At 40.5% G+C, this 13,870-nt stretch overlaps 1 protein-coding gene across 4 annotated transcripts in view; it reads right to left on the bottom strand.

Moving 5' to 3' along the window:
- Positions 1–13,870, bottom strand: part of triob (trio Rho guanine nucleotide exchange factor b) — a 114,536-nt gene that overhangs the window by 26,369 nt on the left and 74,297 nt on the right. For all 4 annotated transcript variants that reach the window (XM_080897194.1, XM_080897195.1, XM_080897197.1 and 1 more), the window contains 16 exons: positions 12,987–13,101; positions 12,083–12,198; positions 10,628–10,750; positions 10,105–10,299; positions 9,683–9,798; positions 8,894–8,960; positions 8,482–8,591; positions 8,271–8,340; positions 8,026–8,115; positions 7,735–7,827; positions 7,540–7,651; positions 7,093–7,283; positions 6,553–6,654; positions 4,727–4,866; positions 4,449–4,548; positions 1,631–1,883 (listed from right to left, as the gene is read on the bottom strand). In XM_080897194.1, coding sequence (XP_080753320.1) covers positions 1,631–1,883; positions 4,449–4,548; positions 4,727–4,866; positions 6,553–6,654; positions 7,093–7,283; positions 7,540–7,651; positions 7,735–7,827; positions 8,026–8,115; positions 8,271–8,340; positions 8,482–8,591; positions 8,894–8,960; positions 9,683–9,798; positions 10,105–10,299; positions 10,628–10,750; positions 12,083–12,198; positions 12,987–13,101 — 1,993 coding nt within the window. The remainder of the gene's footprint in view (positions 1–1,630; positions 1,884–4,448; positions 4,549–4,726; positions 4,867–6,552; positions 6,655–7,092; positions 7,284–7,539; positions 7,652–7,734; positions 7,828–8,025; positions 8,116–8,270; positions 8,341–8,481; positions 8,592–8,893; positions 8,961–9,682; positions 9,799–10,104; positions 10,300–10,627; positions 10,751–12,082; positions 12,199–12,986; positions 13,102–13,870) is intronic.

The raw sequence follows: 13,870 nt of genomic DNA, 5'->3' as shown, positions 1-13,870 counted from the left end.
AAATGTGTTTGACATTCCTGCTCAAAATAGTCTTGAAAACTCAAGGTTTCGACGAGCATAAGCTGATGATTAAATAAAATGCCTCCAAAGAACACTGGATGAAATGTCAGGGTGAATATCTATACACATTTTTACCTTTAACGTACAGTCTATGATTGTGAGACATGACAAGAAAAATGGGAGATTTCCTGGACGACCACCCTAATCCCCTAAACTTTCACCCTTCCACCACTTTGGACAAAGCGGCATCCACGGTTGGTCTGTAAATAAAAAAAGGCTGACAAAAACTGCACAAAAAGCTTTTTTCCCCCTTTTTTGTCATCCTTGTCTCCCTCCTCTTGAGCAGCAGCCTTTCTGACGAGAGTAACCCCTGCAGAGAAAGGCTCCTTTTCATCACCCCCTCTGACCGCACAAACACACAGTGACAAACGGACAAGAAACACGAGTCCCAGTAAACGAAGTAAGGATGATAAACAAAGAGCTGGAGTTGAAAGCGTAAAATAATTGGTTGGAAAATTGTAGCTTTCTTCTCGTGGCGGTCTAGTAAATCATTCAGCTAATGCCAAAATTGTTAGTTCCTGTATTCACCATCCAAGCATTCTTTAATTTTAAATGCAGACCTTTCTCGTACTGACTACAAAGACGCTGCCAGCAAAATATTTGTATGCTATATCACCATAGAAACAAGCAGTCCACCTCTCACCCACTCTTCCAGATTAAAAAGAGAAAGGCACAAGCAGAAACTTCTCTCAAGACATGATGACAGCAGCTCATAACTCCAACTGGCTACGTGAAATTTGATCACAGCTTGGATTATGAGTGTTTTGGTCAATAGAACAACAATTCACAGCAATAACTAGACAACCCTATGATATATTCACATTTTGCTGCAGACCTACAAGCCCCTACTTCAGGAAAAAAATATTTTATTTTAGAACCATCTGGCTATAGGTGTATTTTTGGATCTAATACCTTCAGAGGAAGTACCTCCTTCTCTGTGTGCCTGCACAATCCCGGCCACAATCCCTCATCAGTGTTGAGACTTCGAGTTTTTATGTCCTTTGCCCAACTTCACGTGTTAGATAATGCTTCAAATAACAACCCAAATAAGTTCCTGGAAGTCTTACATGGCGAGTGCTGAATGACTAGACTTAGTTTGAGAAGGGCTTTGGTGTTAATACATACAGATTGAGAAAATCCATTTGAAATGTGTTTTTTTCTGCCAAAATATGTCAGGTATAAGAGCAAAGGCACCAACACAAGGACAAAATCAGGTTTTCTGACAGTAATAACATCTGTCAATGGTAAAATTGTTAATGAAAAAAGTTTAAAAAAAGAGTCTAATGAAAAAAAAACTGCTGTGCTTCAAGTGGGCCTTCCACAGTTGCATAGCAACACCTAGAAATACATGTCTGTGTTCCCCGAAGCAGCTGTTTAATGGAAAGTGAAGGCTCTACGGGTCATCGATGTTGTATTTGCAAACAGGAACCGAATCCGATATGTCCATGCTCGTGCATGTATGCAACGAGCAGCTGTTTTTAAGTGTTCAGATGTGCTTCGTGAAAAAACAAACATCAAAAAACATCATTCAGTGCACCTGTAATAAGCCAAGAAATTATTCTCCTCCTACCTTTGTGGTTGAAGAGGCCCTCCATCTCCATGGAGGACCTGGAGTGAGCGATGCAGAGCATGGAGCAGGGCACAATGCCCTCCTGGGCTGGCGAGCGATCCGTGGTCCGGACCAAGCACCAGTCCGGCTTGTCGTGCAGTCGCTCCAAAACCTCAACAGTCTGGCCGCGGCGGACTGTCAGCTCCCCGTTGCTTCCGCCGTTACTGGCCACAAAGTCGTGTATGACCACTGTGAGTTCACAGCCACCAGAGAGCTGGAAGGGAAACAACAGTACTCTGAATGTTTTTTCAAGAGGATAACCTCCATATTAATAGGTGTTAGGCTAGTGTGTAGAAAAATTTCCAAACAATCCATTATTGCCTCATTGTGTTCCCTTAGAATATACATAAACATTTCTGAGTAGTTTTCTGCATTTTATTAATCTTATCACCAACACTTGCTCGATGTTAAATAATAACCCTGCAATAAAACTTTCCCTGGCAATTAATTAATAACTGTAAAGCAGATGTGCCCACACAATATCATGTGCTAACAGCACAGGGACTCAAGAAGCTCTGTACAGTGTAAGAATGAACCGGTGACTCATCCAAGCTCAACCGAATAAAACGTCATTCTGACGACGTGATCGTCTATGAAAGGAAAGGCAATTTTAGGTAGAGGTGGAGCGAGTCGGGATTAGTCATTTTTCTCACTGGTTATTTTAAAAGGTTTGTCCTTTTAACATGTGAGTGAAAAAGCAGCTGCTAGTCGCTAATGATGCTTTGATCTGTTGTGGAGGCACAGAGGGTGAGCAAATGTGGCTATTCTGCAAACACAAGAGCAGAAAAGATAGAACATTTAAAATGTTTTATGCAATTACAATTCTGGGAAATACGGACCTGAAAACATTTAATATATTAATACTATAATTGTTGCAATGGACATTCTCTGTTTTTAATGCTGTAGTTCAGTAATCACTGGGAGTATAATTGTCATCTTTGAATGACACGTTTTCAAGAAGGAAAACTTGTGTTTATTTATGTTAAACATAAAAATTATTAGCAACAGATGAACAGTCTTGGAAATGGAGTGAAGCCATGCAGCAGTCATTAGCTACACACTCTGCAGTGTAAATACTCTGTAAAACTCTGTAAATACTGTAAAAACGTCCCATGTTTTCCGATACTTACCACTGCTCTAACTGCTTGTGTGCGCTTCCATTTGAGTCTTTCAAAGCATATATTATTGCTCAATATTTTATTCACAGCACACTGCACTGCATTAATTGTCACGGCAAAGCAAAGCAGATTATCTGAAACATACCCTTTGGTAGTGGGGCAAAGCCAGAGAGCTTAGGAGCTGAGAAATGGGATGTGAGCTCCTGTCTCCAAACCTGTCCATTGTTTTCCACTCCCTCATTGCAAGAAAAGTTCCAAAAAAAGATAGAAAAACTCTACAGAGCAGAGTTATCTGTGTCTCAGTCCACTAAAGTTCGAATCACACTAAGGGAATGCAGGGAAGCAGGTAAGTAGAAGTTAAAAAAGAGGAATAATCATTCATTTTCAATTAGTATTAAAATTCCTGATCCCAACATTCCAAAGCCAGTAGAAAACTTCCTGCTGTCCACTGTAATTACACTCCTCTGTGGGTCCTTACAATCAGACTATTGAAGATTAAATGATTCCTTCTCTTGTGTCACTTTCCAGAAGCGGCGCAATTAATCCACCCGTGTCTTTTAACAATTACTTTCACACTGAACCTTTCATCAAGAAAAACAAAACACACACACCGGGAAAATTAGCGGTAAAAACATTCTGGTAGCCTGTATTTTGAAGCAAAGAGTAAGATCGATAGCTGTGAGGACTTAAAACTGTGCTCTCCTGTCTGGCATACAGACGAGCATCCTCTGTGAAGTGAGCGTGGGAGGCTGAAGCTGCTGACACACAACAAGTCAGTCACTAAAGCTGAAAAGCACACAGGAACACGAGCGCGCACACACACGGCAACACAAACACGCCACTGTCACTTCCCCTTGAATGAAACGTCTCATGGAGTCCGCACAAAGCGAGAGATAAAGAGATGCATTCAAAAAGTGAGAATGAGATGCTAATTTGAATTTGCAGGTGTTACTGTGTTTCAAATGTGTATGCATGTGACTGCTGCCTAAACTGAGGCACTGTGACTAATTAATCAGTGTCTGTGATAGTTTAGACTTCAGCGGATGCTCCTCACCCCCTCGACCATTAAAATTTCACATTTGGGTCATGTGAAACGACTGCAACTCAAGCATGAAAATAAGGAACCGATGCAGGAGTCCAGTGATCAGTTTATAATTAGTATGAGATAAACGTACGGGGAGGCTATTTTATCTGTGTGTGTGTGTGTGCTGCATATTTTTTAGCTTTACAGTTGATCATACTGAGCGTAGGAGGACAAGCCTTCTGTGGTGCTATTACCAGATATAACCACAGCCACAAGCGCAAATACACACGAAAAAACAAACACACACATGCCGCTTTAAAGCTCTGAGAGTCGGGCTGTTTCTTCCTCCTAACATAATCAAACAATTTCACAGGAAACGACTTGAGGACAGTCGACTGCATCTAAGCATTTTGCACATTTGTTTTGTGTTTTTTTTTTTACAATCGTATTACTGAGTGACAGAATTAATCGACAGCAGAGCTGCAATGTGACTGCATGAACTGCACAGTAAGACAGGACAAAATAAAAACAAAAAAAAGAAATAAATAGCACTGAAAACTTGACTATTTTTAATGTGGCTAAAGTGCTTCCCTTACATACTGGTTATGACGAACGTCCGCGTGAGTTGTGTTTTTACCTTATCGCTGTCCAGTGTGTTCTGGGACGTACGTGAGGCAATAGAGATGGTATCAGGTTGGCTGCTGGCGTCTCCCTGGCTGTCCAGCTCCTCTCCATCCCTGCAGGCAGGCATCATTACAGCAGACCCATAATTACTATGACCAATAAACATGACATTTACCCTATAGGGCTATCTTCACGCCATATAGTTTTGTTCGGCTGAAATGCTTCTAGGCATTATCATGAAACTGATTTCTTTTCTTTTTTTTGCCTGACAGTAATCTACTTTTAGCTCACCTTCTGCCTTTGTGTTTAGTTGTGGTGGCTTTAGGGATGTGGATGGGTTCCTTCAGAGCTCCACGCAGGTGGATTGTTCGCTCCTGTATGACTTCCCGAATGTGTTTGATCCAGTCCTGCTTATTCTCAATACTTGAAGCCTGGTGCATAACAGATAACTGGGTTAGATATATGTTAGATTTCAAGGTTTCTTAAGTGCACAGTACTGTTTTCTCTTTTTTAAATACAATGACAGCATTAATAGCAAGAAAAACACAGGTCTACAAATAAGGCCTAATTTAGTTATTTTAATTCTCTCTCTTCCCACAGTGTGCTTAAGCCCTGCAGTCTTTAACTTGACTCACATGTCTATATGATGAGCACATATTCACTCAGAGCCCCAAAAAGCAACCACGGTCTATTACTGTGTTTATTTACGTCACAGATTCAATGTGTAGATGCAGCTTTCATCCTATAACCACCCTCATTTGAGTCTTCCCTTCCTTTTTCACTTAGCAACCAGGACCATGACTTCCATGGAGCCGAGTTATATAAGATACAGTTTAAGATGATCATCAGAAGTTATGTAATAAGACAGAAAGCTGTACAGCACACATTGCCAAATCGTAACACACCCCGGCAGCCTTTCTCTGTGTCAGTCTCAAAAAGCAAACGCATATCTACACACACACAGCATGCATAAAACATTGCTTCTGACTCACTGCGTGAGAATTACCAAGTCGCTTGTGAGGTTTGGATTATGACCCATCAACTGCTATGCTAATGTGATGAGTGAAGAAGCAGCAGAAAGTAACACTCCACCCCCTTAAAGGGACTGAACTTTGTTGGCTGAACAAAAGGAGCCAGGGAGGATTTAGTGAGGATGAACTATAGACATGAAGTAACACTTCTTCATGTATCAAAAACCTTACCACTTCCTGTGATCATATGAGAAGTACGTCCATATGAAAAAGAGCGTTTTCACAGGACTTTATGCATTCCTCTGAGAAACACAGCACACCCAAGATTCAGCGGCTTGTAGAACCACTTTTAACACCAATAACTTGAACTGTTTGACTTCTTCAGTCTCACACATAATTGCGGAGGAAATCTGCCCCAGTCTTTTTTACAATGTAGCTTCACTTCATTGAGGTTTATGTGTTTATGTATAGCTCTCCTAAGGTCTTGCCACGGCATTTCAGTTAGTTTGGCATCTGGACTTTGACTGAGCCACTGAAACACATTCCATTTTCAAAGGACGTTGTTCCAGACGTCTTGTAGTTTGTTCAGATGCAACTTTTGCAAACCTAAGCTCTGCAGCCATGCTCTTTTTAGAGAGAAGAGGTTTTCTCCTGGCAATGCTTCAGCACAAGCCACACTTGTTCAGCTATTTTCCAGTTGAACTTTAAGTTTGAGCATAATCTGACCTTAGTTTGAATTTGCTGGGATAGCCACACTCTTGGGAAGATTGCATTAACACACACTTCAACACTCAAACAGCTGGTTTTATGGAAGTGCTCACATTCACTGGTCATTTAATCAAGTACTTGTGATTAGCAGCACTTGGCTGCTTTTTACTCTCTTATTTCCCATGGAAGCAGTAAGGGTGTACTTAGTTTTTCACTGTACTGTATATAGAGCCCTATGAAAACTTTCTTCACACAACTTTATAGTAACAATGCTAGAAAAGCTTTTTTGCAAGAGGATTACTTCTAAAATGATTACATCAGATCTGTTATAATATTCAAGGCTTTCAGTAAATCTGTTGGTTAATCTTAAAATACTGTTAAAATAAATATGAATGCAATGACTCTTTCCATAACCCATCGAAGTCAACATCTTCATACCTTCAGAACAATCTTGTTGTCTGAGGTTGGGGTCCTCCCCAACCAGAGGGCAAACTTGCAAGGATCTCCCTCCACATGTTCTGTCACTCCAAGCTCTGACGTCTGATGAGATGAAAAATGTGCAAATAAATTAGACGAAATATAAAAATATCTCAGATCTACCATCCTACAGTTGCATTCTTCTGCTAAGTTTTTTAAGACTTAACATCTTTATCATTACTTCATATTATTTTTTTATGCAGTTGTGTCTAATTTAGACATATTCAGCGTTATGGCCAAGGTCACAGTGAATGGTACGATTTGAAAGAATTCCCTCGAGGTGATCGAGAGATATCAAGTTCAAAATGGGAGCGGCGGACAAACAGGCTGACTCATAGAAGTAGGGGCAACTGAGAAGCATTCTGTCTCCAGCCACAACCGTTGCCATCACAGAGGCATAAAAATATGTGATAACAGCCTTGTAACCCAGATAAAAACAACAGGTGTCTCAAAGGACCTGGCGTGGATCCACTCAGTACAGCCGGATAAAACAATTCTTACAAAGAGCTTGCTCTTGTAGAGGTATTTGCTGCGCCCATTAGAGTCTTTCACTTCTTTGCTGAAGACCAGAGACATCTCAAAGAGGAAGAGGTGTCGATCCCGACCCTTCCGGATAAGAGTCTTAGGATCCCAGACCTGGAAGGACTCCTGGAGTATCAGCTCTCCCTGGGAGTCGATGTTTCCATCAAATCCTGAGGTAGTGAAAGGAAAATCAGGGAAGAATCACCTAAGGGGGCTTTCTTGTTTCTGCAGTAAATGCAAATATGTTTGTAGGAGGCAAGTTGAAAAAATTTACTTCTGACTCACAGCTGAGTCAGAAATACAACTGACTATAAAAGTGAGCAACATATTTCGTTTTCTCTCAAAATAGCAAAGTGACAGTTCAGTCACTGGCTACAGACAAGCAAAGAAAAACATACTAGCAGATGTACACATATGTATACCCACCCTCCAGCATAGAGAGGTGCATGGCATCGTTGGCTCTCTTGGGGACACTGAGCATCACTTCCAGGCCATCCTTGATCTCCCCTTTTCCTTCCTCACAGCATGTTAACAGTTCCTACAGTGGAGCACACAAACGTGTCAATCCAGTGGCATTTAAATACAAAACCTTCTTAAGATTCATTTAAATGTATGCTCTACCTTTAGAAGCAACTGGTATTTTGTGATTCTTTGGACTGGCTTGATCAGGTAAGAGGAGATAGAGTTTGCGAGACGATGTCTTTGCTGAATTTCCTGTAAATTGAAAAAGGAAAGAGACACTTTTACAGGAAAGTGCTTCATTCATTCTAAATCATGCAGCACACAGAGGAACCATGAGAGTTAAATTAATTATGATTCGAAGTGAGTCAATTTCAGATATAAAATGCAAATTTAGTATTTCTACTCCCCGAGGATGAACAGAAAAGATTAATGCTGTTGGTAATATCTTACATCAAAGTAGGGTCCAGCATGTTCCACGATGAGCTGAGTTGAATCTGGCTTGTTCTTACAGTAGTTCACATACATCTGAAACTTATCAGCCTTAGCAGGAAAAATAACAGCAGTATTTATTCACCAGAGATATGGATAAAACATAAACCTTTTTAGAAGAAATGGACTATTGTACTATGTCATGTTTTAGCATTTAACATAGTGTAGAAAGAAACAAATTACTAAGGTGCAAGTTTATCTCTTACCCAGGTTACAAAACAATGGCCGACATCTTCTGGAAGCTGCTCGTACTTTTCTAACTCCTTCAGGAAAATACTGTACAGAAAGAGGAAAAGGTAGACGGTCAAATTTCAGGGTCAAACTGTGGATTCACTGCACCTAACAATGATTTTTTTTTAAATCAACCGATATTGATGGTAAGGAAAACAAAGTGTCACAAAATAATGCACTACTGACTTGTGATGAAACTCATAGAGGTCCTGCATGTTCCCAAAAATGATGTGTTCCTTGTTGACAATACCAGGAGGAATTTCCTCCACGCCGCTGGTCATTTCCCACAGGTAGGTCTGCACAGACGCGCACGCCACAGAATAATTAATTCATCACCTAGACTTGTGTCTAGCTTAAAGAAAAAGTAAACTGGCAGTGTAACCAAATGGAAATCATTTTAAAGAAAAATATCGTCATAATTCAAGAACAAAGAATGAAATGCGTAAAGTTTTATTTGTATTGCACCTTTCAAGATAAACATCAAAGTGCTTCACAACAAAAAGAGTAAAAAGTATGAACAAAAAGCTACCTATGAGAAAGTTTAAAAAGATGCGTTTTCAGCTGTTTAGTGAAGACTCGCGTCTGTTACAATACTTACATCCATACACTCCCGTAGGTCTCGTACATAGGCTTTCTCTGTTTGAATCAGCTCTGCCATTATAAATCTGAAACGATATAAATATTGGGAAATACAGAAAGTGATGCACACGGCACACTGCTGTGACTGACAAAATGCAAGTAAATATAACTCAAAAACAAAAGGATTTCTAAAGAGATTAAAGACTGCAATTTAGATCAACACTTTAGAAGAAACGAAGAAGAAGAAATTAAAGGATTTTATGAACAATTTATCCACAGATGTGCTTGTAAAACCTGTACCTTTTTGTTTCTTAAAGATGACTTCATGACGTCAATGAGTTAAACAAACCAATCGATATGATAGAAGTAATCCGTGTGTGTGTAAATATTACAAAAAAATTGGTTAACAAGGAAAGACACATAGAACAGCTCTATGTGGAAGCATTATAATTCCCCTTGCTTATAGCTGCTTATGAGTAGTTACAACAGATATTTTTTACAGCATCAGCAACACAAAGTTGTGCCATTAAAGCTCATAACTCTGTGTCGTTGTGCACTATAAACTGTTTTTGTACACACTTGAATGAATCTGAGGTAATCCGGATGATATTTACATGAAGTTTGGGTTATTTAACATGAATTTACACATTACTTAACAGTAAATATAAAATGAAAGCTAACCTCAAGCTAGATATTGTCAACAGCACTGAAAAAACTGAAAATGTTTTTATATGTTAGCTGGAAATGATGTGCCTGAAACCTATGGCCCGGGAAATAAGCGGAAAATCAACCCGTCTGCTGCCCTTACTCTTTCCTTCGTGCTGATTTCCTCTTCTCCTCATTGAGTTCATGGGCAGCGTCCCGCAACTTGACCTCTGACCCTGGAGCACTGGCTGGAATGATGTCCAGTTGCAACTCTTTACTCTGAGAACACAGGAGCCAAGGGCTATTATGTGGTGCACAACAGGCCACATCAGTCACTCAGCAGTTCCACACACCAGTGGGTGATTTATCAGCAGTTAAACAAACAGGATTCAGCCCAGGTGTAGTTTATTTGGGCTATATCAATGTTAATCCCATCAAGCACAAAATGATTTTTGAAAAGCTGAAAGTCGAAGCAAACGGTCATAATGCATAGTTATATCTCGCAAATACACATATATGCGTGCAATTTCATTTTTAAAGCTGCTTGAAAGATCAGATATGGTGTTATCAGCGATGGGCACTCACGGCTTTGTTTGAGTCGGAAGAAATGCCAAGCGCTGATTCCAGGCAGGTTCGGTATTTGTCCATGCGGAGAGAGAAGTCCCTGTAGCGCTTGTCCACCGAGGACACCCATTTCTTTATTTCCGAGGCATGGGCGTGGCCCTTGTCACAAAACCCATCCGCCAGCTGGATCAACAGCTTTACCCGCTCTTTGGTTTGCTGTCAATAGAGAGGGAGGGGGCACAGAGTGGAGAGGGATGGCCATACAGAGGAAAGGTAGATGGCAGAGAAAAAGAAAGAGAGTGTTAGGAAACAGTGTGTTGCCTGATGGACACAATAGACTGCTCCCTAACATAATAACAGCGACACAGTAAAGAGGAAACAGGACAATATGCCGCCCTGGGAAAGGGCCTCACAGCAGAGGGTGAGACTGTGCAAATATACACGCAACGCAACCAGTAAGTAGCAGGTAGGAAAAAAACTGCAAACAGGCTCGTCCTCCTTCTTTTATGGATAAATAAACAGACATAAATGTACACACACATACCTTTGCTGTGATCTGGAAATCTTCATGTTCCTTCAGTAGCTCCTGTGTGTGGTGAATGCTCGACCCGGTGGATGTGTGAGTGGACAGGTAAAACTCCCCAGTGTCATGGATCCACTCCAGGGCCTGAGGAAACAGCCAATCACAAATGAGTATGTATACAGTGAAGGGATTTTAGTTTAACACAGACTACCCAAATCTGAGGACCTAATGCACTTAAAACTACAAAAAAATATAAAAAATAAACCCTTAGTGTATTATGTAGTATGTATATGTATATTTAAACTAACAATAATTCTTGTGTTTAAACTGATTGTGGTCTCTCAGTAGTATTTTCTGCCATACAGATCGCCTCTAAGACTCCCTTTATAATTCCCTACGATCACATTCATGGGACTTCTGGATGAGGAAAGTTGACATCAGTATGACCTTGTGAAAATAACAAGACATGGAAATATTATGCATCATTTTATGTTTTTTGGTTTCCCTCCAGATCCAATCATTTAACACGTATTAAAATAATTAGTTAGTTCCTAAATTTCTAGCATTCACTTAAAATATGTCCTATTTAATTTCTATCCTTATTAGTGTTTGCGTACTTTAAAACTGGGTCTACCTCCCAACCAGTGATGGCAGAACTGGTCCAGTCAAACTGTGAGACCAGAAACAAGCCCTGGGGATAAAACCTGGACCAGCCTAGAATAGCCATGTCCTAGAAACACGCTCGATGTCATCTGGCTTTATTGGCTAAGAGAATTGGTCCGTGCATACACCCGAACACCACAAGAGGGAGCCAAGTGGCTTATATTAAACAACCTAAGGCACCCTAGTACAGGAAAATAGAGTGCAGTTTCAAACTTGCTTTGGCTCTCTCATGCCATGTTTAAATAAAGCATTCCAGTTATGAGCTCAGTTTGTAGAGTGTAAGGGCATCCCGCCTGCTACTGCAAACAATATTAACCAAACTTTTCTCAAAGTGAGACATGTTTGAATGGGAAATATTGAGTGTTCTTTGGAACTGTGGTCTAGCTCAGTTCTCTTATTCTTCACAGAAAAGCTTCCCAAGGTCAGGTTGACATGTAGGGGGGGGGGAAAGAGTTGAAGAGATGCTTTGGAAATGCTTTCCAGTAACTCTAACCTTTATATGTCCTGTGCCACATAATGGTAGCCATCCTTAAGACATTTATACATATCACTGCCTGTTTGCAGCACTTCCAGTTGAATGTGCCATTATAAAGAAACACTAACTCATTGTTTAATTCAAAAAGAGAGACAAAACAAGATGGAAGTTGCAGCTGCTCGCCAACAAAACGAATATGCTGATATACTCCCACTCCAAACACGAGGCTTATTTCTACTTCTCAGTCTGCAGTAAATCAAACACCACAATGCAGTTATCTGCTGAGCCTCATGATCAGATTGTGCTTATTCCCACTGCACATATAAACAAGCACACACCTGTTTGGCGCTGCGTTCAAACACTACATATTGCTGGCACTGGTCCAGTCTCCGCTTCCTCATGGTCCAGAAGTGAAGCACTCTGTTTTCTCTCTGCAGCAGCTCATTCAAGATATCTGATGAATCGACACAAGCACTTTGTTTATTCGAGTCGGTTACGAATTTCTGCTTAACACGCAAACAAACGCAGGAAAAAAAAATTGAACGCATGAAATCAAAACTTCGCAGAATTATTAAAATGGTGCAAGGAAAGTTTAAAAAAAAGCCCTTTTAATCATGGAATAGTTCACACATCTGTTAATATTAATGTTTATGTTCGTGCATTTGTTATTAGCCTTACATGCAAAAGCACTGATGGATTTATGCCACTGTCAGCATAAACTCTAGTTTAGTGTAACACTGTATACGTGCAGTAATCAAAGAGAGGTGAGAAATTGCTATAACCCTCCCACAAATACTCAGGAAGTGGGCGTTCTCCCCAGACTGGGAATAGCAAAAGTCCATCACAGTCTTTTATCTTATTGCAAATTAGCAGCAGTGTTGTTGAGACAAAATGCTATTATGTAAATGTGTTTACTGCTTCAATAAACCTAGATGAGAGAATTGTGCAGCTGTAATTTTCAGTGAACACATCTATCACTGTGACTGCATGCATTCAGACTTGTTTTCTTTTGAAAGTGACATATGAAGGACCACTGCCCTGACTTTTATTTAAAAGCTCTGGGGAACTTTCCAATCAGACATGAAGAGATGTTAAGATGCCATCGAGTTAACGGCAATGAGTGCATGTCTGAAAGGGGCTTAGGTTTATACCAACTGTGTAAAAAACATTTGTAATGATTCCTGTAAACTGTAATAATGAGATCCAGAAAGGATGACAGTTATCTCTGAGGTGTTTACTTACTCTTAACCTGAGTCTCTGGAGCTTTGACGTGGGACAGCATGCCAGGCATGTTGACGCTGTTTCTGTGCAGGTACTTCAAGAAAACATCAGCGTTGCGTCTGGCTAGCGTACAAGCCTGTAATTGTGCAGAAAGAACCCGAATGTTACTCAGCGGGTCAACACATTCATATCCTTATAATCAGAGGTTGCAATGGGAATTGGAACCCTAAGATCCAGGGTAGAAGCGCAGCGGCGAGCATGCCTGTTTCACAAGCCCTAGACAGTACAACGTTGGACTTTTCCTTTTGCTACCAAATGTATTTATATTTATCAAACATCACTTGTTGAGCAGTCTTTACCTTTGAAAACAGTCTCTCATCTTTCTTTTGTACATCTTTCTCTATCTCTGAGTGAACTTCTCACACATTAGCTCTTTTTTTCTCCCTGCAAACATGGAAACACTACCTTTAACTAACATGTGCTACTTCAAAATGTAACTGCTAATACTCTCGCTCCTTTTTTGTCACGGTAGCTAGAGTGGGTGTCCTGGGTTACGTCTTTTGTCTGCCTTTTGAATGCTTCGTTCCACCAGATGAGCTGGAGGAGTTGGCTGGGAAGAGGGAAGTCTGGGCTTCTCTGCTTGGGGTGCTGCCTCTGTAACCCTGCCCCACATAAGTGGCAAAAAAATGGATGGCTTGATAGCTAGATGCTGAAATACCAAGAGCCCAACATTTACTGACGCTTGCGTACGCTTGACGAGGACAAAAAGTAAATAAAATGTGTGTAGACTGTGCAGATGGGATCAAGGCTAACATTACTTTCTCAGCAGTAGCAGCTGTTAGCAACAACAAGCGGCAGCACATTAATAATGAACTCACTTGATCTTATTTTGCATTAAACTGCCT

The sequence above is a fragment of the Rhamphochromis sp. 'chilingali' genome (assembly GCF_963969265.1).
Source record: "Rhamphochromis sp. 'chilingali' genome assembly, chromosome: 11".
NCBI lineage: Eukaryota > Metazoa > Chordata > Actinopteri > Cichliformes > Cichlidae > Rhamphochromis > Rhamphochromis sp. 'chilingali'.
The sequence above is the reverse complement of the archived record's forward strand: the minus strand, read 5'-3'. Positions and strand labels throughout refer to the sequence as shown.